We start from the raw sequence: 24,414 nt of genomic DNA, 5'->3' as shown, positions 1-24,414 counted from the left end.
CAAGAACCACTTTAGAGATGATTCAATAATTATACAAAAAGGTATGAACAACCTAACCGTATAACACATTTCAAACATATAAGAAACAAAACAGTTCCTGATATAACCTGGCAAAACCTGACAAAAACTTCTTCCGACATCCCACTAAAACGAATACAGACAAACCAAAGGGACAAGACACCAATCATCTAAATTTTATAGGATGTAAAAACATAAATATTAATTTTTATAGGATGTAAAAACATAAATATTAATTTAACCATTGCTGATAAAAAAAAATTTAACCATTAAATATTTTGTTCTTGAAACATTATAATATGCTCATTCATATAAATGGTAACTATGAAAATATACTAATGGTTTTTAATATTCCATGTATCCTCAAAATAGGTTCTCTTAGCAATTATCAAAAATTAAAAAATTTAGTGAAAGACAAATGCTAGTTGATAAATTAATATAACAAAATAGGACATATAAATAAAATACACTAAGTCAAACTGTCATCAATTGAAGCTCAACTTGCTAGATTTCTGAGACTTAGGAACTAAAAATATATATTTGATGGATATACACACGACCAAGAGCAATGAATATTAAGCATATGGCCATTTTATTGAAAGCTGCCATTGGTTATTCGTGTCTACTTCTTTTCCTTTTGAACTACTTTGCTCCTGCTGAAGCCGCAACGAACTGCAGCAACAAAAATTCTTTATGAATGAAGTTTAATTTTGATCATCTTTCCTTTCACCTTGCCAAAATATTTCATCTCCTTTTGCCCTAATTCCTCCTATATCTAAGTTAATACATCTCTGCATAAAAAAAATGCATGCATGCTGCAAAATTTCCCTATGCATCATACGTGCATGATGATGAATGACTCATAATTTGCGTTTTTAAAAAGTAATAAGAGTAAAGAAGAATGAAGTACTCACCCTGCTGTTCCAGCTTCAAACTGATTAGTAGAATCTTCAGAAATCTGAGTGCATTTGCCTATTTCCTGCTGCATAAAGTTTGAAAATGCACATAGAAAAGGCCATATCAGATAAACTGTTCAATTATACAACATTCATCTACTATATTCACATGTTTAATTATTTAATGAAAAACCTTAGACTCCAAATGTTTGTTAATCTGCTCCAGGTTGCGCACCTAACAATACGTAGATATAAATTAATTTATGTGTAAGTTAAAGTTGATTTTTACAAAAAAAATAATTGTTTTTTATATATGTAGAAGATGATTTTAGTTTATAATTTGTTTTCTATTTTTGAAGTACATTTGTTTGTAAATAAAAACTCATCCAAAAAATACTGTAACCATAGACCACAAATAAGTGATTATTAAAGGTTGCTTTCATTGAATTTAATATTTGATGAAGTAATTACATACCTTTCCGTGTAGTTCGTCAATTCTTGACACCAGCTTCTGTGACTGCAATTGAAAGAGAGAACTTAAAAGTATTTTTATTTTCAATAGAACAAATTATTTCTTTTATTTTGTGTATTGATCTTTGAAAACAAACTTTGAAAATGTGCATTGGAAATTCCTATAAATATGCCCCTCATTATTTATCTAGTTGAAAGGAAAATGTAAACATAGTTAAAAAAAGCATTAAGAATAAGTTGTAGTAAGTACTAGGTGCTTCCGAGCTTGTGCAAGGGTTCTATCCAATTGTTTCTCTAAGTTATGCAATTCTTTCATGCTAAGTGGCTCAAGCTCTTCTCCCAGAAGATTCCTTCAAACACAACAGAAACAAAATAAGTCAGTGCATGTCCTCTAGAACTTTGACATGATCGACAAGTTCTCTTTTTCTCCATGATCGTGCGTTCATCAGAATTTGTACCTTTGAGTTCGCTGGAGTGATTCATGTTTGATTCTTAATACCAAAAGCTCCTGATATAAGCACTGTAAGGTGCAGCGTTATTGTTGATACTATCTATTTTATGTAAATTAAAGGAGCACGTGCACATTATATGAATCGCTATCTTGAGAACTGGCATGGAAATTAGCTTCACAATTTTCTAATTATGTTTTTCTCTATTAGAGAGGGGAAAAGAAGAGAAAAAACCTGCTCCGATTGAGGTTCAGCATCGTCGCCAGCCTGAGACATGCTGAAGCAGCATTGACGATACCTCTCAATGATTCTGTTAATGCTGATAAGAGTGAACATAACATTATTCATTTAATGCTATGTAGAATTGTAAACATAGCAACGACATTGTATGATTTCTTCATTTCAGCACGAAGGGTTTGCTAATTTCAAAATAGATGTTTGAAAATTATGTAAACATCATATCAAGATTTTCACATTTAAAGAGAGTAAAAAAAACAGCAAAAAAGAAAAGAAAAAGAAAAAAAATTGTGAGAATAAATAAAAATAGATTATTTAGTTAGAAATAAATAAAATGATAGAAATAAAATAATTTGAATCAACAATAATAAAAAAATAAGATATATATTTAATTAATTTTTACTATTGTTATTATTATAAAAAAAAAAGCACTCATGACTTTAATAAAAATAAAACATAAGATAATATTTTTTATATTTTTTTAATAATATTTTTTTTATGACAAAAGTGTAGATTAGTTGAGATGTCAATTAGTATAGCAATACCTAATCTGAATTTTTTTTTTTAAAAAGTAAAACATATATAATATATAATGATTTAAGTTCATTGTGTGTAGATCCACCTTTTTCACTCATTTACTTTTCTCTGTTTTCCTTGTTTCAAACAACTTTTAATTACCCGGAACAAACGAACCCTAATTAGCATCACTTAAAGTAATGTACTATGTTTGATTGAAAGTTGAAACGCTATTTAAAAAGTTGTTTCCTAATAAATAACTTTATAATTTCCTAAATAGCCAATAAAAGAGTATTTCAAATAGGGAAAGCTGGAGACAAAATGAGAATTACAAATTAAAGTCTCCTGGAGCAGCATTTTAAGAAAATATGTATGTCTGGGGACAGTAAATTATCACAATTCTTTTAAAAAAATATGTTATGTTTGCATGAGTAATTGTGAACTTTAACTTAGTTCAAAAGCATTAAATAAAAATTAAATTTAGAAAAAAAAACTAGTTATTATATTAATTAAAGTAGATATTATTTTATAAAAATTAAAAAATATATTGATATTTAAAATAGTTTTTATTATTAATAAAATTTCTAAATTAATTTCTAAATATTTAATTAGCTACCAAGTTTTTATTTACTAATTATTTTATATTTTAATAAATAAAAATAAAATATGTTTTTTTTTATTATTTATAAGAATAAAACTTATCAAGTATTAACATAGCCTTGTTTTTTTGCCTTTTTAAGAGAAAACCACTTTTAGTGTGGTCTATTTAGTTGATGTGGAATAGCAATTTTTCCAAAGTAATTGAGTGATGAAAATTGTGCAACACTGACCCACAGATAAACATGCTCAATTAACTTAATTTAGCTACATTGTTCCATATCTTCCGTTTATGGTATTGTTTCCTTTTTTAAAAGGGATTTTTAAATCGGCCCCATTGGATCCTTATATCATGACCTCTTTCATAACTTTAACCTTATAAATGCTCACTAAAATATTTTAGCACAAGACCCTAACATAGTAAATAAATAATAATAATTTTATTGAAATTCAATTTTTTTTTTGTTAAGTCTGGGACAGTATCTTGGTAGTTCGTGACTATAAGAAATATTGGAATCAATTTGTCCCAGTTCACACAGTTGTATAACTAGTACTTAAAGGGACACCTGGTGACAAAACTATTATGTAAATAATCAATTAAGAGTTTTGCAATTGCTTCCTCATCTATAAACAAAACATAATGTTCAAATCTATTTATGATTATGAGGGCCAGTCACAAAATAACCCTTAAAGAAAAATAACAGTTACTCCACCTCCAAACAAAAGAGCCTTTACCCTACATATATGTATGACCTATAATTTATATTATCCCAAAGGGTTGGGGAAATTTTGTCCACTGAAACAAACAGTTCTCCCAAGTTAAGGATTAATTATTAATTGTATTAGCTTTTAATTTCATTTATTTGATAAAAACACATTTATTCTTAATTAAATGATAAATTTTGATACTCTTGAAAGTTATTTATTTATATGAATTTGTTGTTATGCTATTTTTAATGTTATGACACATGTTGACCAATAAATTTTAAGTTTAGTTTTTGTTGTGGTTCAAGTTTTATACCATCCAAATATTTATAATATGAAAATGATTAAAATTGACACTTTTGTATTTTTTTAAAAATTAAATTAAAAAAAATATTTAAGAGGTGTTCCAACCAAATCCTTTTATATATAAAATGATTATAAGTTATTTTCAAAAATTATTAGTTTTTTTAAAACTTATTATTGTTTTAATTGCTGATTGATGTCTATTACAACTACTTTCAATAGTTTGATAGATTGAAACCTAAAATTGAATCAAATTTACATAAAAATAACATATTTCAATATTTTTTATACTAAAAAATACTACAAATATCTGGTTTGTGTTATAATATAGGACAAAAACATATTTAATTATAAATTTTATAAAAAAGATATAGGAAATAATTATATTTGATCAAACTAGGAAATCACATATTGATTCATTAATAAACTAACAAATAAGAATACTAGTTCTAACAATTATATATATATATATATATATATATATATATATGAGTAAAATTTTACTTTAATAGGGGAAAAAACGATTTCTAGCTCCCGATGCATTCTTTTGCATGATAATTACACAAGGGCATCCCATCTCAAGTTGATATTTTCTACAAGTGACTAATTCTTGCTATTTTTGAAATACTACTTAAAGGATGATTTTGTTCAGCTGAAATAAGCAACGCTTTGTAATTCTTACTGTGGCAAACACTCTTCATCGGATGACAAATACTACAACAACAATATGATTAAAAATTCACAATAAAATCATAAAATAAAAACTAATTTTTAGATATAAAAAATAATTAATTATTATAATAACTAAATTAGAAACTATTTTAGAAATTAAAAAAAAAATTAAATTAGTTTGTATTATTATTAAATGATTTCTAAATTGATATCTAATTAGCCACCAAAGTTTTTATTACCAAATTTAGAATCTATATAATTAGTAGTTAAAATTTTGGTAGCTAATTAGATATCAATTTAAAAACTATTTAACAATAATATAAACTAATTTAGAAACCAATTTTTTTTAAGTCTCTAATTTAATCATTATAACAACTAATTATTTTTTTTTTCTTCTAAAAATTAATTTATATTTCATGATTTTCTTGTCCTTCTAAAAATTAGTTTATATTTCATGATTTTCTTATAATGGAAAGGTCATCAGTCGTCCTCGAATATATACACACATGTATAAGGATTATTTTAAACTATTTCAAAAGTATTCTTCAAATTATCGTAAATTTAAATCCATAAAAAATATTATATGTTTAATTGTAGTACATTTTTTTTGTTAAGAACATTTCAAAGAAATTTGCAAGAATAAATATTCGTTTCGAGATAAAAAAAAAAAAAAGAAACAAAATCTTGGACATGCTAAAAACAGTTACCCTTCAACAAATTACTCTACCCCGACCTCTTTACTTAAGGAGATATATAGTGTTCGTATGAATATACAATGAGAGTTTGTTATCTTTTTTCTTTCAATGATAAAAAAAAAGTGGCAAAATAAAGGGGAAAAGGGGGTGAATGAAGAATTGAAAACCCTAGCAACGATCCCTGCACCTCAATTAATAGAAGAAAACAAGCGAAAGCTTCACAGGTTTCAGGGATTTACTACGTAAGTTATGTGCAATACTAACAAAAAAAAAAAGTGGAAGCAGGTAGCAAGATGATGATGAAAAAGAAAAATCTAGGAATGGAGATGAGAGAGAAAGAGGGAAATTACTCAGTGGTGCTGTACTGAAAAAGCTTGCCACGACTGGAGAAGATGATAAGAGCGATTTCAGCGTCGCATAGCACAGATAGTTCGAAGGCTTTCTTTAACAAACCGTTTCTGCGCTTTGAGAAGGTGACTTGGCGATTGATCTTGTTGTGTATTCTCTCCAGAACGACCTTCCCTCTTCCCATGCTTCCTTCCTGATCTTTCTCTGCACCTCTCTCACCCTTTTCGCTTCTCTCTCTATATTGCATATAATAAATTAATTAATAAGGGATCTAATAAGAAAGCCACATGCACAGCATATACAGTACTATTATATGCACTCCCTATTATATTTTGACTGCACCAAATCCAAAATAGAGTGGCATATGGTTGTTGCCGGGGCAACATCAAGCAATTATTCTGCCTACGAAGATAATATTGGTGAAAAGAAAGCAGCTATACACGTGTCGATCAACATACATACAATTTTATCAAAGCTTCACTTTCATCATAGCCATAGAAATTTTGAGGTCATGCTTCCAATTAATACTTTCTTTATGCAAAAACAAATGTAGTGTAAGTATGGATAAAGTAATTTTTAAGAAAATGAGAATAGAGAAATCACTATCAGAAAATACAGATTTAGTCATTAAGTTTAGAGATCAAACAATAGTGATCACAAGAAATAACTACTGATTACACCTAATGTCAAATCTACTATCGAAATAGCGACCGAATAAAACGTTAATGATTTTAGTTAGTTTTATGATCGAAACAATGACTGAAATTGATAGTAAAAAAACATTTCATCCTATTTTGATGTTGAATATTTAAGATATATTAGTCCTACTGTTTTAAAAACTCAAATTGACCAAGACATTTCATCTTATTTTGTTATATGGTGTAAACAATATGTAGGTTTTTAATTTGCCTTTTATAAAAAAAAATATTTTTAGATAGACATTGTATAATTTATAATCTTTTGTTTAGGTTTTAATCTAGAAAGTAATATTGAAGATCCATTATTTGTTAATTTAGCATGGGTCCTAAGAGAAAAGTTCAATCATGGCCTTTCAATGTTATCAATGGATACAAATTTCACATTGTTCTTTGGAGTGAAGGCATGAATTTCAATAACTATGGTGTTTATGTTCGAGGAACCAATGGTCAATCAGAGTCAAATTTCTATGAAATATTGTCTAATATTATTCAATTGGAGTATATTGGCTTTTCAATAATGAATGTAATTCTCTTTCAGTGTGAATGGTTTGATAATACTCCTAATATAGGAACCAAAGTAGATAATAACTATGAAATCGTTCAAGTAAAGGAATCACGAAGATATAATAAAGTGTATGATCCATTCATATTTGAATAATTAAAACAAAAGTTCATATTAGAATCATTGATAACACCAACTTGAAGTAGTGCTACATGTTGATTCGGACTTCATTCATGATTCTCTTGTCGATGTTGATGGGGGAGAAGGAGTAGATATAAAATTACTAAATGAAACAAACATAGATGAACAATACGAGGAGGAATACATTTCAAGTGAGGATAACATTGATAGTGATTTTAGTGACACAAATACCTTTTCGATAATTTATGCATTAAAATTAATTGTATTCCTTGTCTAAATTATGTTTTACATTAATTTTATCGTAATTTTCTATAATTGTAGTGAATGACATACAAGATAACTGACATATTTGGTCATAGAAAACACGACCAGGTTTGAATTTTTTTTATCATGATTACGTTATTTATTTATTCAAAATTGTTTGATTCATTTTGATTATATATGTAATACGTTTTACTTATAGATGACACCAAGGGGTGGAGGTAGTGGTCGTAAACCACCTAATCGTGGTGGTCGAGGTTTTTGTGTCGACGACAAATCTTTACCTAACACCAACATTCCCCCTTTGTTTGTTCTTCCAACAACCATGAAGTCTACACATCCTATCTATGAAGGACCACCATTTCCTACATTTCACGAACAAGGAGTTGAACATCATGTAGGAGAACCAAATCTTACTGTCTTTCCTACAGAGCCAACTATGAATCAACCTTCACCAATACAAGACACTCTTACACTTGAGTATGAGTTTGTGTAGTTGATCAAAGGCTCTGACTTCATGCAGAAAGAGGAGAGTAAGTATATTTTAATTTAATTGTTATTCAACAATATGTTCTTATTTCCATATATCATTTTGACAATATGTTTTGAACACAATTTTGCACCAGCAAGTGGACCTTCCAATGTAATCTCACGAATCATCAAGGAAAAAATATTATGAACTCAGTCCCACTTGAAAGAAGGTTCGTCTTGAATTTGTAGTATTTATAAGCAAGTTAGAAAATTGTTTATAAACAGGTCGGAATACCATTTAAAATAGGTATTAATAATACATATAAAAATAACCACCGAAACTTATTTAGTGGTTGATTCTAAATAGTCATTGTGTAGAGACTATTGCTATAATTAAAAAACTAATATTTAGTTCACTGAAATAAATTTAGTCGTTATATATTTTTAAATTTAGTCACTACAATTTAATTTATTTCAATCCATTAGCTTTCAAAATGGTGTTCAGTATTACCTTTTACTTCAGGACCAATTTCTCATAAAAAAAAGGGTCGCTAATTACTATCAATTCATTATTAGGTGACTAAATAGTTTGCTACTAGAGTTTTTAGTTTTTGTTAGTCTATTTTGATCACGAATGCTTAACGAGTGATTGTAATACTTTTCCCTACCAATGTTATGATACTAAAAGTGAAAAGGAAAAAGACAGATAATAAGACGAAACTACCTTTATTTTTTATTCTATTTACTAATAGTCAGAAAGTCTCATTGTTATTCTTATTTGGTTGAAAGACATAATCACTTAGGAAGACTTTAAAGAATAAGACAATGAACTATACTTAAAAAGAACAAAAGATTATGGACGGGAACAATCAATTGTATTCTTATAAAAATTATAATTATGTTATAGCTTTTATAACCTAATCGATTATATAATATAATAACAATAAAATAATTATATTCTAAATAATATATCAAATATTAAAAAAATTATATAACAAAAATAAGAAAAATAAATTAATAATATAAATATTAAAAATTATAGAATAATAATATTCAAAATTAATTATAAAATAATAATAATAAAATCACAAATAATATTTTTAATAAAATATTAAAAATAATAATCATCAAAATTAATTTATAAAATTATTATTATTATAAAAATAAAATTATGAAATAATAAGAAATTTTTTTAAAATAATTATCAAAATAAATTCATTAAATAATAATAGTATTAACAATAATTTTACTTTATAAACATATTTTTTAGATTTTTTTACAGTATTAAATTACTCTTATGATATAATTATTTTCGCTTAATTATTTTAATTTAACTCTCTTTTATTATTACATTGTATTATATTATTTTATATTTAATATTTATTAGGTGTTATATCTTTACATCAATTTCTAATCATTTTACTGAATTTTACAAAATTTACAATTTCAGTTATTTAATTTTATAAAAATATATTTTCAACAAATTTCCATATATGCACAATGAGATAAATCATGTTTTATTTCAATATTTAGTTGAACAACATTAAGAGAAATTAATTTTAATTATAAAACAAAATTATACTCTTACAACTTTATGAGTTTAAAAATATTATCAATCACGTTATAATACTTACAAATCTTTATAAATTTTTCTTTCATGTTTTACTTTTTTTCTTAATTTAAATAACCTCATTTCTTACCTTCTTTTTCTTTAAATTCAGTTTTTCTTCTCTCTATAAAATGATGAATGATATATTGATACTAATTACATTTGTTTAAAAGTTAAATAAATTATTATTTTATTTTCAAAAGCAAAGGTAGATAACTCTTTCTACTATTTACATGTGAAATAAACTTTATTTATATGAAATTCATTCTAAATAAAGCATAGGTGAGGCTAAAGTGAGTGAATTACTCGTGTGGATTCCCATTTTGCGGACACAGAGTCAATTCAATCAAATCAAGTTTTGAACTTTATTCCTTATAGATAAATTGTTATTATTATTGGGATCATAGTATTAGACAGTAGATGGGTGTAGGATAGGAGGTTATAAAGTTGTAGGTCCAGTCACAGTTAGTTGGACACGTTTCAGAGCCTCACTGGTTCTTCCTTTCTTTCTGTCCTCTGAAGAGACCACCATCCTTTCCACCCTCGACACGTTGCATGTCCTTCGTCTACTTAATATTTTTTAAGTCCAATAAATTCTTCAACTCCAATATTTTTTAAGTCCAATAAATTCTTCAACTCCAATATGTTTATATCTAATGTATAATGTAGAAGTTAAAACTTTTTCATGCGTAGTGAGTTAATAGAGTTTTTATCATCGTTGGGTTATTTATTTATCTTTTATTAAAATGGTGTCTATTTTTAAAAAATTATAAATTTAAGGAGACACGACTTCGTATACACAAATCGTTTCAATTTGACACAATTCTACCATGTCATAATAAAGTCGTGCCAACTTGGCACGACTTCTGTCCTGTCATACTGAAGTCGTGCCAACTTGTCACGACTTTTGCTATGTCATAATTTTTTTTTATAAATTTTATTGTTTATATATTGGGTTGTAAGTTATATAATGTAAAAAATTAATTAGATACATAATTTTCTAAGAGTGTTAGTTTTAAGAAACAAAAAATTGGATAATCGTGTATCACAATTATTCATTTTTTTTCTAAAGTAATAATTTTTTTATCACAATTCAAATAATACATTTTTTAAACCTGTTTATTTTTTTTAATGTCATTTATATTAAAATATAAAAAGGTATAAGTACTGTAATTATTTTTGAAATAATTAAATAATTTAAAAATAATTATATAAATTTTAAATAAGTCAAATAATATAAATAAGTTGTAATTATTTTGAAATAATTAAATAATTTAAAAATAATTATATAAATTTTAAATAAGTCAAATAATATAAATAAGTTGTAATTATTTTGAAATAATTAAATAATTTAAAAATAACTATATATCCAAATTTTTTTTCCTTAAAACTAACACTCTTAGAAAATTATGTATCAAATTAATTTTTAACATTACATAACTTACTACCCAATATATAAACAATAATTTTTAAAAAAAAAAATAAGATGTGGCAGATTTGTGCCAAGTTGGCACGACTTCAGTATGATAGGGCAGAAGTCGTGTCAAGTTAGCACGAATTTAGTATGACATGACAGAGTCGTGTCAAATTGGAACGATTTGTGCATATGAAGTCATGCCAAATTGGCATGACTTGCCTAAATTTGTAATTTTTTTTAAACGGACTCCATTTTGATAAAAACAAAAAAAAACAACCCCATCATGATAAAAAAAACTCGAGTTAATATATCAATTTTAACTAACTTAACTCCTTAAAGACTAATAAAAGTTATTGTAATACATTTAACGAGGAAGTAAATAACTCAGGAAAAGTTCTATTTCCTCTACTTCTTGTTTGACGAGAGTTTTCTTCTTCAAATATTAAAATAAACATGATGTGAGAAATTATTGATAGTTTCTCTAATTTCTTTAATATTTTGACTACTTTGATTGTTGACTTTTGATGGATTTATACATGCTATTGAACAAGCTAAAAAATGAGTCTTATTAGTTTATTGCTTAAATGTGATTTTGCCTTGATTTGTGCTTCATTTATTGTTACGACTAATGTTCCTTGAATGTTTTGTAATAGGTGGAACGTTTGTCTTAACTATTGTGGAAAAATCAGGTTTATGATTTCTCACATTTTTCATGAAGGGATAAACTTGCTAACTTAGGCTTTATTCATAAAGAGTATTTTCATTGGTATAATAGATTTTCATCTATTCTTTTTTTAGAGTTTTTTATTAATAGGTATAGATTATCTATGTACCATTTTTGTTAATATATTGGGTTTTGGTATAGTCCCCCCATATTTTCCTGTATTTCCTTTTTTTTTTTTTTAATAATACTTTTAACATGAGATGTCAAGTTTCATAGTGATGCCTAACATAAAAGCTTTTATATAAAAAGAAGTAAATACCTCAGGATAAATTCAATTAAGGTTAGTTATGTGATGATATGGATTGTATCTAAAACATTGCATAAGTTTTTAGCATTGGTAAAAAAATTGTTGATACAATATGTACTGGTCGGTATCGACAAGCTAGTCTCGGCCTCGATGACTAACCGCCCGCGTCAAAGAACATCTTAAAACATATAATAAATAATGTTGAAAACAATTACAATAACATTGAATGAGTCAACCTATATCCCGAAATATACGAGAATATCTTCGAAAAACCAACTAAAACAAAATTAACAAAAAGATGTACATTCCTAGTAATAAGAAATCACGATGCACGTCTAATAATAACTGACAGACGAGCCATTAGGGCTAGGGCCTATTGATACAAACCACATCAACCAGCAGATGACTAAGGACACAACAAACACTACACAAATAAGTCAGTCATCACAAAACCTCGAGAGAGAATCAGTAGAAGAAGAACCAGATATAAACTAGAATATCATAAGTTCTTCCTTCTTGTCTTTCCACAAGAGAAGTTATGTAAATAAATTGGGCTCACTTTGGGGGTCCAAATAGAAGAATAAACTAGAGTAGGGTGTGTTTAGTAATTTGAGTAAGGTGTGCTTAGTAATTTAATTAGGGTGTGCTTAGTAATTTGGATTTGTGTCAAGCCCACCTTTCACGACAAGTGCTTCTAGGTTTAGGGTTTCTTTGACCTACCTTTTAGAAGGCTTCTAAAAAAAGACACCCATACCCCTCTATCTTGTTCTCTAAGGCACTCTCTCCTATGTCTTGCCTCATGTATTCACACATTGAATTCGATTATAGTAAAGAAACTTTGCATAAATGTTTTTGTGAGACCTGAGAGTTCTCATAGTGGGTCTTATCTTGAATGTGTGAGCACTTAAAGTAGCGGCTCTTTCACCACTCATTTTGGAGTCCTCCTTCTCCAAGTGGCGTGACTTCCTTCTTCTTCCATAAGCTTTCTTTATCCATTCCTCTTTTTATCTTCCTTTTTGTGTCATTCATTCCATTCCTCTTTATCATGTTTGTATTTTAATTTTGGTTAACACTTGTCTTTCAGGGATGAGTGGCGGAGGAGGAGAAGAGGGGGATAGTTTGAAGTTCACTCCCATCTAGGTAGTGGTCGCTGTTTGCAAAACAACATTACCAAAATTTGCGTTTCATCGGACTTCATGCTCGATATGCTTTTGTGTAGCCTTGACCTCGCCCCCAACCATGAATCTCATTTCCATAATTTTTATTTCCCCGAAACACACAAACGCTTTCTTGTTTCCACTACGGAGGAACACGCCCCACCCCACTCCAATGCTGAGACTGAGACTAGTTTCTGCGCTCGCAAGGTCGCACCTCACACAATCGCTACAATTCAAAAAACCATAAACCCCCAACTGATTTTTCCTAATCTTTCAATCCATGCCACTTGACACCTCACACCTTACATAACACCAATCTGACATCTCTATGTCACATAAGCAACACTTGATGCCATAAGGTGAGATTTAACAAAAAAGATCAATTTAGATATATTTTAAAAAACATAGGGATAAAATTGATTTTTTTTAAAAACCACCGTACTAAATTGAATATTGACTCTAAATGTATGGACAAATAAGATAATTATACCTATATTTTTCATATTTTCAATTTGATATTTTGGAAAGTTGCATTTATCTAGTATAAGGTTATGTGAAGTCACAATAAACTCAGTTGTAAAATAAATATACACTTCTCTTATATTTTTAATAAAATAATATTCATATATATATATATATATATCTTTGTTTTTTTTAAATGACACTATTTTTTTATATTTGTAATAAAACGATATTTATCTTCTTTATTTTATTTAAAAAGGATATATTTGTTAAAATTTAAATAAAATTATAAATAAAAAATACAAAAAGTTAAAGAATTTTATAAATAAAAATGGAATGATTTAGCTATTTGAAAATTATTCTCATCTTTCTTAGGACTTTTATACATAAGGGAAATTTGATATTCTTCCATCTCTTTTTGGTCAAACTTTTATTAAGATCCAATCTTCTTTGGCTGTTTCTCCCTACACCCCAACAAATGACTTCCTGCACCCATTATTTTTGGAAAAGACCATTTTACCCTTTTTAAAAATGATTTTTACTTTTTTCAAAATATTTTCAAAACATACGGAACATATTTTATGAATTCTGAATTTACTATTTTAGAAATTTAAAAAAAGTGTTTCAGAAAAGATATTTCAGAATAATTTTTTGGCTTTTGAATTTCCTATATCAGAAACACATTTTGTTTACAGAACCCTATTCCAGAAATATCTTTTGCTTACGGAATCCTTATTCTGGAATCATCCAAAATTATCAAAGATAATTCTAGTATTGCATAGAATGTAGGGGTGCAGGAAGAAATACCTATCTTTTATTTCCCTTGACCTCAGTCGCCAGTTTAGGCCCAAGTCTCTTAGCCCAAAAGAAGCCCATATATTGGCCCAAATCCCCCAAGCTAATTTTTGTAATTATTTCAATGACGGTGATATCATTTCATCTTTTCCTCCCACCGCCACATATCCACGGCAACCGCCACTTTGCAGATCGCCGGCAGGGTCCATTAGCACACCCTCAGCCGCAAGCACCATTCCAATCCCTAATTCCTCACCGAAGCGTAAACTCGAAGAGCTGAATCCGCAGAATAACAAGAGCAGAGTTGTTGAATCTTAACCATGAGGAGGTACGGTTCGATAAGGCTTCGATGTTGAATTTCTCTTTGAGTGTAACCGTCGATGTTTTGTTTTTTGTAGAGCTGGCTTCCACAGGCAGCATGGGAGGAACACTGGAGGAGGCTCAGGAATGAAAGGAATGATTGTGAAGTTATCTGTTGCTGCTGCGGTGCTCTTGATCTGCACGCTCTCCTTGTTCTTCTCTTCAACAGGAACTTCGAATGTTCAATCCAGCTATCGCTCCGAGGTTCTTGCAAATTATTCAGTTCAGATTATTTACTCGCTGACCGAAATTTAACCAATCAAAGAAAATTCGTTCAGCATCTTTATACATTATCTTTTATGAAATGAAATTTGTACTTATATGATGTAATTCGACGATTTGTTATTCGTATTTCGTTCGGTTTTTGTCAGATCCATGTAGAAGAGCTCTGGAGCAACGCTGATTCTGGCGGTTGGCGGCCGTCGTCTACTCCGCGAACTTATTGGCCTCGTATCTATCTATTCTTGTAGTTACAGACTGTTTCTGATGCAATAGTTTTCATCTGGATGCAACGTTCATGAAGTTTCTGATGTTGTGTTTGATGTTATGTCTCAGCTCCTCCTAATGAGAGCAATGGCTACTTGCGTGTTCGATGTAACGGTGGACTGAATCAACAGAGGAGTGCGGTTTGTACCTTTTTGCTCTTACTGTAAACTTTAGTATACTTTTATGAATTGTGGGAATTATCTGTTGTATTTTTTGGTTTAGTGCATTCAATGAAGCTGCAAAGTATTTGCATTGCGTCTCTTACTAAGCTAGGTGAATATAAGGCTTTTGATAGGATGAGGCTTGCTATGTGTATGGTGGTGCTATTCTGTATATATACACGTTGATGTTGTTATACTGATACATTAGTTTATCAATGCTGTAGATATCTAATGCTGTTCTTGCTGCACGGATCATGAATGCTACGTTAGTGCTACCCGAGTTGGATGCGAACTCTTTTTGGCATGACGACAGGTAACTGTCACGACTCTTAATTCTTATCTGATTTCTGAGCTGTAGTATGCATTCATTTACTTCGGATCAGGAATATTTTTTTATTGGGACGAATAAAAGAAAATAAATTCTTTTTACTCTTGAACATGAAGCCTTTGTAGCTAATTTATAGTGACAAATTTGTCTTCCCCTTTTTGGTTTTAGTGCATCTTCGGTTTTACTTAGAAGAAGGGTGCTAGCAACACACTTTTTAATACATTCCTTCTACCTTCATTATTGGTTAAATTTACTGGAAACTAAAAAATCACTAGTAGAACTCTTTAAATAAGAAGTAAGACCCAAATTTTTGTGATTTTTAATATTTTTCAATTAATAATAAATAGATTTTATTACTAGCATTTTTCTTTTGAAGAAATAATCACTTATTTTTGGCATCTTTGGAAGAGATTATTTTGAAAAAAGTGATTATTTCCTTGAAAGTGTGTTGGAACTTAAGCACAAGAAAAGAACATAACCCAAAAAAACTAGTCCATTATCTTAGGTTCATCCTATTCAATATAATACTTCTGACATTACCACGCCCCTAAGGTCCGATGACTTTCACTTGATTGACACTAACTCAATGGTAGTTCTTATCTCTTCAACAAGTTTACTCATCTTTCAGTATTGGGTTTGCACTTTAGTCCAGCCTATCGGTAGGTCGTCCTTTTTGTACCATCAATTGTTAGGACTTAAGTGGAAGAGCCTTAAGGGTTAGTACCACTTAAAATAGATCATTCTACTCAATATGGTACTCCTAACAAAAAGCTTCCCCAAACATGCGTTTAGTTGAAATAAATGTTCCTTTAGTGGAAGATACCAAATGGGGAACCCTTTTTCAGTATATCATGAGTGGTTTAATTGATTCTTAACTTTTTATGGGTCATAGTCACACTACACTAAATAGCCTCCTTTTTATTTTATTTTTTATTTTTATTTACATGCAGCGGTTTCTATGGTATTTATGATGTTGAGCATTTCATCAAAACACTGAGGTATGATGTTAAGATTGTGGAAAGCATTCCAGAAAATCAGAAAAATGGTAAAAAAAAGAAAATAAAGGCATTTCAGGTAGATTAATAATTTGGTCATCAATAAGTAGTTTGAAATTATTCCAATTTTCTGGATGATGTATGTTCAAATGTTATTTTGGTACAGCTTCGTCCTCCTAGAGATGCTCCTATAAGTTGGTATACTAATGATGCTTTGAAGAAGATGAAGGAACATGGTGCGATTTATCTTACTCCCTTTTCACATCGCTTAGCTGAAGAAATTGACAATCCTGAGTACCAAAGGTTGAGGTGTAGAGTCAACTATCATGCTTTAAGATTCAAGCCACATATCATGAAGCTAGGTCAATCAATTGTAGATAAGCTTCGAGCACAAGGTCCCTTTATATCTATACATCTTCGGTTTGAGATGGACATGTTGGCATTTGCTGGGTAAGTTATCTGGGTTTGACTGGACAATTATGTTTACATAGTTTATTGGCTATATGTTTATTGACTTTTAATGGGACGTAAATATTGTGTAACTGTTGTTTTGTTTTCTACAATATCAAATGTTAAATGCATGTTTTTCTTTGATTTAAAGCAATGGATGTTTATGCCAAAGCTTTATTAAACCATGTATAACATCTATGGGATTTTCCTTGTTATCTTGTCAGAAACCACATTCCCTATGTATATATGATATATGACTAGTTATGTACACATTTTCTCTGTTAATGGTTTATTTTCTATTTTTTATGGGACTATATTTTATGTTTGGATAAATAATTGCTTATTTTTTAATAGTTATCTCAGAAAATTGATAAAAACGTGATATTTTCTTTAAAATAAATTGAACTAATGAGCTTTGGCAATCTTGTTGGTGCATTGCAGCCATTTTCTAGGAATTCTTGCAGCCTGTTAAATTGTGCTGATTTCTTATAAACATGGTGTTGAATAACTTAGTTTCTTTCTATTTTTTGCTCCAGCTGTATTGATATACATAAACTATAATTTCATCCTATTAGTTAATTTAGAGGATTGTTCTGTGAGAAGGAGATGAAGGTGTCGTTGAGGGGTGGGTTGGAGTAAGGTTGATTTTATAACAAAAGATGGATGAGTGAGCGTCGGTCTTCAGGTTGAGTTGAGAGGTGGTCAGCATGTGTCTCTGTGGAAGACAAGGGTTGTTCCGTTAGGACTATTTACCAAAAAATTCTGAATTGGTCAACACTTTCTGGCTGTCCATTGGTGGGCTAGACATAGTTGATGTACTGCTTTTCTTGACATTTTTGTGCTTAAAATAATTTTTTTCTGTAATCTTGTGATAGGGAGGAGGCTTTCGCCCAAATCCATATCAATTATGTAGGACATTTTTTCAAACGGGCTACTTTTTACACAATTGAAACAGATGGTGTTAGTGTTTCATGCTTCCTCCCTAAACTGCTATTGATCATCTGGTGAATGGTAGACTGGGTGCAGACAATTCTAAAATCATCAATCCGTGTTTTAAGGATGGATTGAAAAGAGAAAATCTTCCTTTCATACTTTGAAGAAAAATGTCTGATATTTTCTTAATCTAACTGGCACGTTTGAACAAGGCTCAACATTTTTCTACTATCGGCCAGTTGGAGTTTTAAGGGATAAAGCATGCACTCAGTACTTTCTGACTATTTGCAGTTTGCAAGCCTTTTAATGTTCTAGGGTCTTCAAGAACTTAGTAATTACTGTCATCCATCTCTCCTATTTCCACCAGCATTTTTTCTTTTCATATCAGCAGATCCACCATGTCCATAGCAGAAGATACCAATGGAGAGAAAATAAAAAACATCAGGAGTTTGAAACAGGGTGCTTATGTTGTCTAAACTGAGAACAAAGCTTGAGTAGAACTCAAACAAAAGATTGAGGATCATAAAGCCTCAAGTCTTCAACAACCACTAGAACTGAGTTTGCTTCCTTAAATGGAGAGAGACGAAATATTAGATGTAGAAAACAAATCTTGAAGGAATATTGAGTGCAAAATATTTATCAATAAGGAAAAAGTATGTATCAAAGACTCCAAATTATGTTTTGTGGAAGGGTTGGCCTTATTATCATCCAAAGTGAATACCAGTAACTCCAGTTTTTAGGAACCAAGAATTTGGGAATAGAAAATAGAAGACAAATTTTATTGAATATGATCAAAAGATCAAGAAACAGGAGAGCACTCTCTCCTATAAGGGTTTCCCGTTTTACAACAGAGCTACTGTTGTATTCCCATGAAGGTTTACTAATACAATGTCCCTCACTAACCCTATTATCATCCTGTTTTATATGTATAATAATGGGTATGAGCCATGATATCCCTCTAATTAGTAACTACACTAATTTCCTTTATTCTATATCCTCAAGGTTCAATTTGGTAATAATTTGCTCCAATGCTGTAGGAGTTGAAAATAATCTTCACCTTTTGGATCCCACTTTAGGAAGTAAGATGAACCAGCTATTTCTTCATGAGACACATGTTGGACAACACTCATTGCAAAAAAATTTCTTGAATATATTTTTCTACGTTATGTTTACTTAATCTATAATTTTATGCTAAATAAAAGTATTACATCACTATTCAACAACCATTGAACCATAAGAGTACTTAAATTCCATATGTATTTTTTAATAATTTTATTTTTATTCAGTTTACACATCTTATTTATTAGCATTATATTTTTTATATTAAATTTGAAAAAGCCTATGTACCATACTCGTTTAACCTGTGTGATTAAAAAGACTGCACTAATGAGCCTGCACCTTAGACTGACTTATTTTAAAAGCCTATGTACCATACAGGTTGCAGGTTTTGTTGGTAGTCAGCAGGCCGAACCTAAATACCCACCTCTAGTTGTGAATATGGTGAAAACACAAGTTCAATGAAACAAGTTTCGAAAACTTGAGCAAAGCCTCCTGAAGTCTGGTATGGGCTAAATACCCCTTGTGTCGGACCTTAAATTTGGCTATTGCAAAGCATTTGCTCCTGAACACGCATGTTACGTTCAAATTGGGATTGACCCATTAGGTCTAGACTTACATACAATACCATTTATGCCTCTGTCTTTCTACTTCATCAGACTCAAATATTTATTGACAGAGACATGGGCTGTTGGAGATCCTTTAGGCAGCCATCTTTGTCCTGCAGATAATAACACCCTTCTAAATACCACCTGTTTGATTGTGTCTAGTGGTTTCGGTGGTGGAGGTATGAGTGGAAATTATGTGCGTAGCTAGCATTCTCTGTTATCTGGAAGTCTTGATCTGGCTGCTCCAGCGACATAAGTTTAGTTGGGATGCAAAATTTCCATAGCTTCTTCACTATTGAAACTGATACTTTAATTGGTTGGCTACATCTGCTGCTCCTTGAAGAACTTCTCAATGGCACAACACAATGGACTAATTTTGTCACTCACCTTTCTTGCCCAAGAACAAATCTCACATGTCTCCTTGCCCAAGAACAAATCTCACCTGTCTCCTTGCCCAAGGACAAATTTCACCTGTCTCCTTGCCCAAGGACAAATCTCACCTGTCTTCTTGCCCAAGGACAGATCTCACCTGTCTTCTTGCCCAAGGATAAATCTCACTTTGTCTTCTAGCCTAAGCATAGTTCTCGCCTGTGTTTCTCATCCAAGATGGAGTCTTGTTCTTATTTCTTGCCCAAGAACAAGTCTTGTCACCTCCTCCATTTTACATATTGTCATCAAAGTTCTCGTCACTCTTTCTTGTTTTGCCAAAATTTTGGTTGCTGCTCCTTCCTTTTTCCATGTCCATCTCTGCTTCTTTGATGCAGGCTTCCATCTCAATTTGCACTTCTTGCTTCAAGTTAGCCAACTCTTCAACGATGTGACTACCATATTCATATATGAATCTTTTCATCAAAACTAAGGAAAATGACTCCCAATTTAAATCAAGGTTATTTTGGCTCCAAAACATAGAACCAATTCATTGCAACACCTTCCATGCTCATGAATTCAAATTGCAACTTATGGAGTGAATGAATTTCTTGTACAACGAAGAATTTTTCAGCCTTAAATCAATTGGGTCTACCTTAACAAACACAGGCTGCTTATCCTTCTTAGCCAAAATGTGTTTGCTCCATCTCTAGCACTGGCTCTCCCTTGAAGATTTGGGGCCGTGCCAAATATTAGGAACCAAGAATTTGAGAATGGGAAATAGACGACAAGTTTTGTTGAAAGGGATGAAAAGAACAAGAAATAGGTAAATACTCTCTTCCAGGGGTTTTCCCCTTCACAAAGAGCTGATGCTGAATCTACAAATGAACATATCTGTATCCCCTTTTCTCCCTACATCCCTCCTACTTGTTTAACTCATTAACCCCCTAACTAACTAATCAATATCCTAATTGAATTAACTAACTCATCCTTTCCCATAATCCTAATAATTCCAATAAAATCAGAGCAGCCTAAAAATTACAGCTCCCATTGGATCACTTTCTTGGTCTGGACTAATGGGCGGTTTGTGTTTTTTAAAACCGACCTTGGCTCCAAAGTTTGATGTCTGTCCTAGTTAATGATGTGTAGTGCATATTTGTTCCAAGAAATAGAATGTTTTTCTTGTTTTTACTTGTATTGTACTACATAATTATAATTATGGTATTTCCTTAAAATCTTACACATGCACCATGGATATGCTCCTGTATAGGAGTATTTGACAGTGTTTGTATTACAGGCATGTGCAGAAGTTATAGGAATTTAGGTAGGAAAAAGAAAGAGAAAAGTTGAGATTCTAATGTATGATGGATTTGATATGATATGATGTGATGCAATGCAAAAGACAGAACTGTAATAATCCATATTTATAGTACTTCTAGTCTGATATGTATTGCAAGTGATGATCCAAAACTCAATCCCCCCTCCTTATAAAAAAAAGAAAGCTTCTTGTAAATTACTCATGTTGAATGTGGATGTGATTGCAGATGCTTTGATATATTTACACCCCAGGAGCAAAAGATTTTGAAAAAGTATCGAGAAGAAAATTTTGCACCTAAAAGACTTGTCTATGATGAAAGAAGGGCTATTGGGAAATGCCCGTTGACTCCTGAGGAGGTGAACACTAGTTTTTGCTTTTGTTGTTCTTTAATATTTTCCCGGGGTCTTTGTTAATACAGTAACCTTTACATGTATGCTGGTGATAACAAATTTCAAATTTGTTTAGATTATGATGTGATTCGAATGTTTTGATTCGCACATTTATTATGTGCTTCTCATTGCAGGTTGGTCTTATTCTGCGTGCATTGGGTTTTGACAATTCTACTAGGATATATCTTGCAGCTGGTGAATTGTTTGGAGGGGATCGATTTATGAAACCATTTCGAAGTTTGTTCCCTCGACTTGAGAATCATTCTTCTGTGGAACACTCTGAAGAGCTTGCTGAAAACACCAGGGGATTGGCAGGTTCTGCTGTGGATTACATGGTCTGTCTTCTTTCTGACATTTTCATGCCAACTTATGATGGCCCTAGCAACTTTGCCAATAATCTCCTTGGGCATCGTCTATATTATGGCTTCCGTACTACTATCAGACCTGATAGAAAATCTCTTGCCCCAATCTTCATCGATAGGGAGAAAGGGCGGACAGCTGGTTTTGATGAAGCTATTAGGAAGGTCATGCTCCGAACAAACTTTGGAGAACCTCATAAGCGTGTTTCTCCAGAGTCTTTCTATACTAATTCTTGGCCTGAATGCTTCTGTCAAACATCTGCCAAGAACCCTGCAGACAAATGTCCCCCAAAGGACATTTTGAATATTATGAATGACGAGTTAGAGAAAACAGAGACAGACGCTAATTCTACAATATCTTGAACCTAAGTTGTGGCATTGGGTTCAACTCTGAAGTAATGAACTTCTGTGGGCCTAGGGGAACTGGAATGAAGTCCTATTACTGGAACTCCTGATTTGCAGGTGATCATTTTTGTCTCATACCGTTTAATCTGCCTAGGGAATGATGTAGAGAGTTCAAGGTGCTGATTCGTATATTTACATTCTTTAGCTTCTTGTAGACATTAGGAGGAAGATCACACGTGGATAAAGAGCTGGCTATGTTACCGGGCTTTAATTAGGAAAAAAAAATCAAATTATAAATGTATTTTTTCTCTTCTCTGCCTGAGAAAGGTACTTCAAAGTTACCTAGGAATTGATGAAAACTCGGGCAGATTTATGTCAGATATTTGGAGTGCTGGAAAAATCAAAATGTGTTAAATTTATGTTGTTTTATTTATTTAATCTTTTTTGTGCGCGATGGAAATCACGTTGTTCAAGTGTTTCTACAGTCCTATATTTCCTCTTTGGAAGAAATAGTAAACATAATCTGTATCTGATGTCGATACTGCCAAAGAGTCAAATGAAATGTTATAGCAAAATGTATATAAACAACAAAAGGAGAACAAGTTTGTTAAGATATTTTGCTGGTTCAAAATGTCAGGCTTGACCTGCATCTTCACAAGGAGAATCTTCACTAGTAGATTATTCACAATGAATTTATTAGTTTGGGAACTTTTTACTTATAAATGGTAGATTATTTTTTATGCAAGAGTCTTCGATTTGAAACTTTAATATCATCACAAACTTTATTAATGTGAACTAACGAAAGTCTTAAAATTATGACTTCAGTCTTGTATAAGAGTGTTAATAATAAAAGATAATTTTCAATATCAATATGTTTTTAGAATAACATTAAATCAATATTTAATTATACTAATTAAATTAATTTTTTAGGTTATAAAAAATTGTAAATAAAAATGATAGAAGTGTAAGTGTTATAAGATTAGTAATAATATATTCTAGAGTCTTGGCAAAAGTCTTCAATTTAAAATTTAAGTTCAATGAAAAACTATTGGAATTTTCGAATGTGGTATGATAAATGTTTAAATTTAGCACTTAAGTCTTACATTTTTTTAAATGATTAGTTAGTCTTTATAATACCAATTTCAAAGAAAAAAAGATAACGTTAATTATTGGAATGATTAGGACATTCAAGAACTATGATCAATACAAAAAATATAATCTCAGTCTTAGAAAAAGTCTTAAATTTAAAATTTAAGTCTAATGAAAAACTATTGGAATTTTCGGATATGGTATGATGAATGTTTAAATTTAAGACTTAGGTCTTATAAATAAAAAATATTTTTTAAATGATTGGCAAGTCTTTAATACCAATTTCAGAGAAAAAAAATTATTGGTGACATTGTTAAAATTATTATCAATACAAAAAGTATAATCTTACAGGAGTTTTTAAAATTTCTCTAATATTATTTTTCAGTTGATTAGATTTAGAATGTAATCTTCATATAACTACAATCACATTAAATTGCTATTTAATTATAATAATTAAGTTGTAAAAAAATGAAATGCCAAAACAACTATAATTCATGGATCTTAAAAGATTTGATCATTGAAGCAAAATTTGTAAGAGAATTTTAAAAATGATGTGAACGGTAAAATTTACTCAAACAACATAATTTTTTTGAAAATGACAACATAAAACCTAATAAGAGAGTCTTATCATGTTCATTTTATATAATTAAAAATCATAATAAATAAATATTTTCAACATGCCAATTATTTTATAACCAAACTTAGAATGAATAAATAAACTTTACTATAAATTATATTTTAAATTTCTACTATAAATTTTAAATTATAATACAAGGCTAT

At 30.3% G+C, this 24,414-nt stretch overlaps 2 protein-coding genes across 8 annotated transcripts; one reads left to right on the top strand and one right to left on the bottom strand.

Annotated features, from left to right (window-relative positions):
- Nucleotides 1-421: 421 nt before the first annotated feature.
- LOC137828845 (agamous-like MADS-box protein MADS3) lies at nucleotides 422-6,214 on the bottom strand. 5 transcript variants are annotated; one of them, XM_068635580.1, is made up of 8 exons: nucleotides 5,910-6,209; nucleotides 2,069-2,153; nucleotides 1,844-1,893; nucleotides 1,636-1,735; nucleotides 1,390-1,431; nucleotides 1,108-1,149; nucleotides 933-1,000; nucleotides 422-690 (listed from the first exon to the last, which is right to left on the bottom strand). In XM_068635580.1, the coding sequence occupies exons 1-8, from the start codon at nucleotides 6,152-6,154 to the stop codon at nucleotides 594-596; spliced, it is 729 nt and encodes a 242-aa protein (XP_068491681.1). In that variant the 5' UTR covers nucleotides 6,155-6,209; the 3' UTR covers nucleotides 422-593. The 5 variants fall into 5 exon arrangements, with proteins under 5 accessions (XP_068491681.1, XP_068491680.1, XP_068491678.1 ...); XM_068635579.1 differs by having other exon boundaries at nucleotides 933-997; nucleotides 1,844-1,905; nucleotides 5,910-6,208; XM_068635577.1 differs by having other exon boundaries at nucleotides 1,844-1,905; nucleotides 5,910-6,205.
- Nucleotides 6,215-14,431: 8,217 nt separating this feature from the next.
- Nucleotides 14,432-22,964, top strand: LOC137828501 (O-fucosyltransferase 1). 3 transcript variants are annotated; one of them, XR_011083899.1, is made up of 10 exons: nucleotides 14,504-14,719; nucleotides 14,790-14,955; nucleotides 15,123-15,201; nucleotides 15,307-15,377; nucleotides 15,623-15,711; nucleotides 16,677-16,800; nucleotides 16,888-17,171; nucleotides 21,679-21,808; nucleotides 21,976-22,662; nucleotides 22,761-22,964. XR_011083899.1 is itself a non-coding variant. In XM_068635109.1 (9 exons), the coding sequence occupies exons 1-9, from the start codon at nucleotides 14,712-14,714 to the stop codon at nucleotides 22,561-22,563; spliced, it is 1,539 nt and encodes a 512-aa protein (XP_068491210.1). In that variant the 5' UTR covers nucleotides 14,432-14,711; the 3' UTR covers nucleotides 22,564-22,964. The 3 variants fall into 3 exon arrangements, 1 of the variants encoding a protein (XP_068491210.1); XR_011083898.1 differs by having other exon boundaries at nucleotides 22,751-22,964; XM_068635109.1 differs by having other exon boundaries at nucleotides 14,432-14,719; nucleotides 21,976-22,964.
- Nucleotides 22,965-24,414: the final 1,450 nt, after the last annotated feature.

Source organism: Phaseolus vulgaris, chromosome 7 (genome assembly GCF_000499845.2).
Source record: "Phaseolus vulgaris cultivar G19833 chromosome 7, P. vulgaris v2.0, whole genome shotgun sequence".
Taxonomy (NCBI): domain Eukaryota; kingdom Viridiplantae; phylum Streptophyta; class Magnoliopsida; order Fabales; family Fabaceae; genus Phaseolus; species Phaseolus vulgaris.
The sequence above is the reverse complement of the archived record's forward strand: the minus strand, read 5'-3'. Positions and strand labels throughout refer to the sequence as shown.

Excerpts from the sequence above, each read along its gene's own strand:
- LOC137828501 (XM_068635109.1), top strand. Across the intron at positions 16,801-16,887 it reads AGAAAATAAAGGCATTTCAG|CTTCGTCCTCCTAGAGATGC; the intron begins GTAGATTAATAA and ends ATTTTGGTACAG. Across the intron at positions 21,809-21,975 it reads GCCCGTTGACTCCTGAGGAG|GTTGGTCTTATTCTGCGTGC; the intron begins GTGAACACTAGT and ends TTCTCATTGCAG.
- LOC137828845 (XM_068635577.1), bottom strand. The coding sequence starts at position 6,154 with ATGCAATATAGAGAGAGAAGCGAAAAGGGTGAGAGAGGTGCAGAGAAA. Across the intron at positions 1,432-1,635 it reads CACAAGCTCGGAAGCACCTA|TCACAGAAGCTGGTGTCAAG; the intron begins GTACTTACTACA and ends TTTCAATTGCAG. Across the intron at positions 691-932 it reads TTTGAAGCTGGAACAGCAGG|TTCGTTGCGGCTTCAGCAGG; the intron begins GTGAGTACTTCA and ends TTGTTGCTGCAG.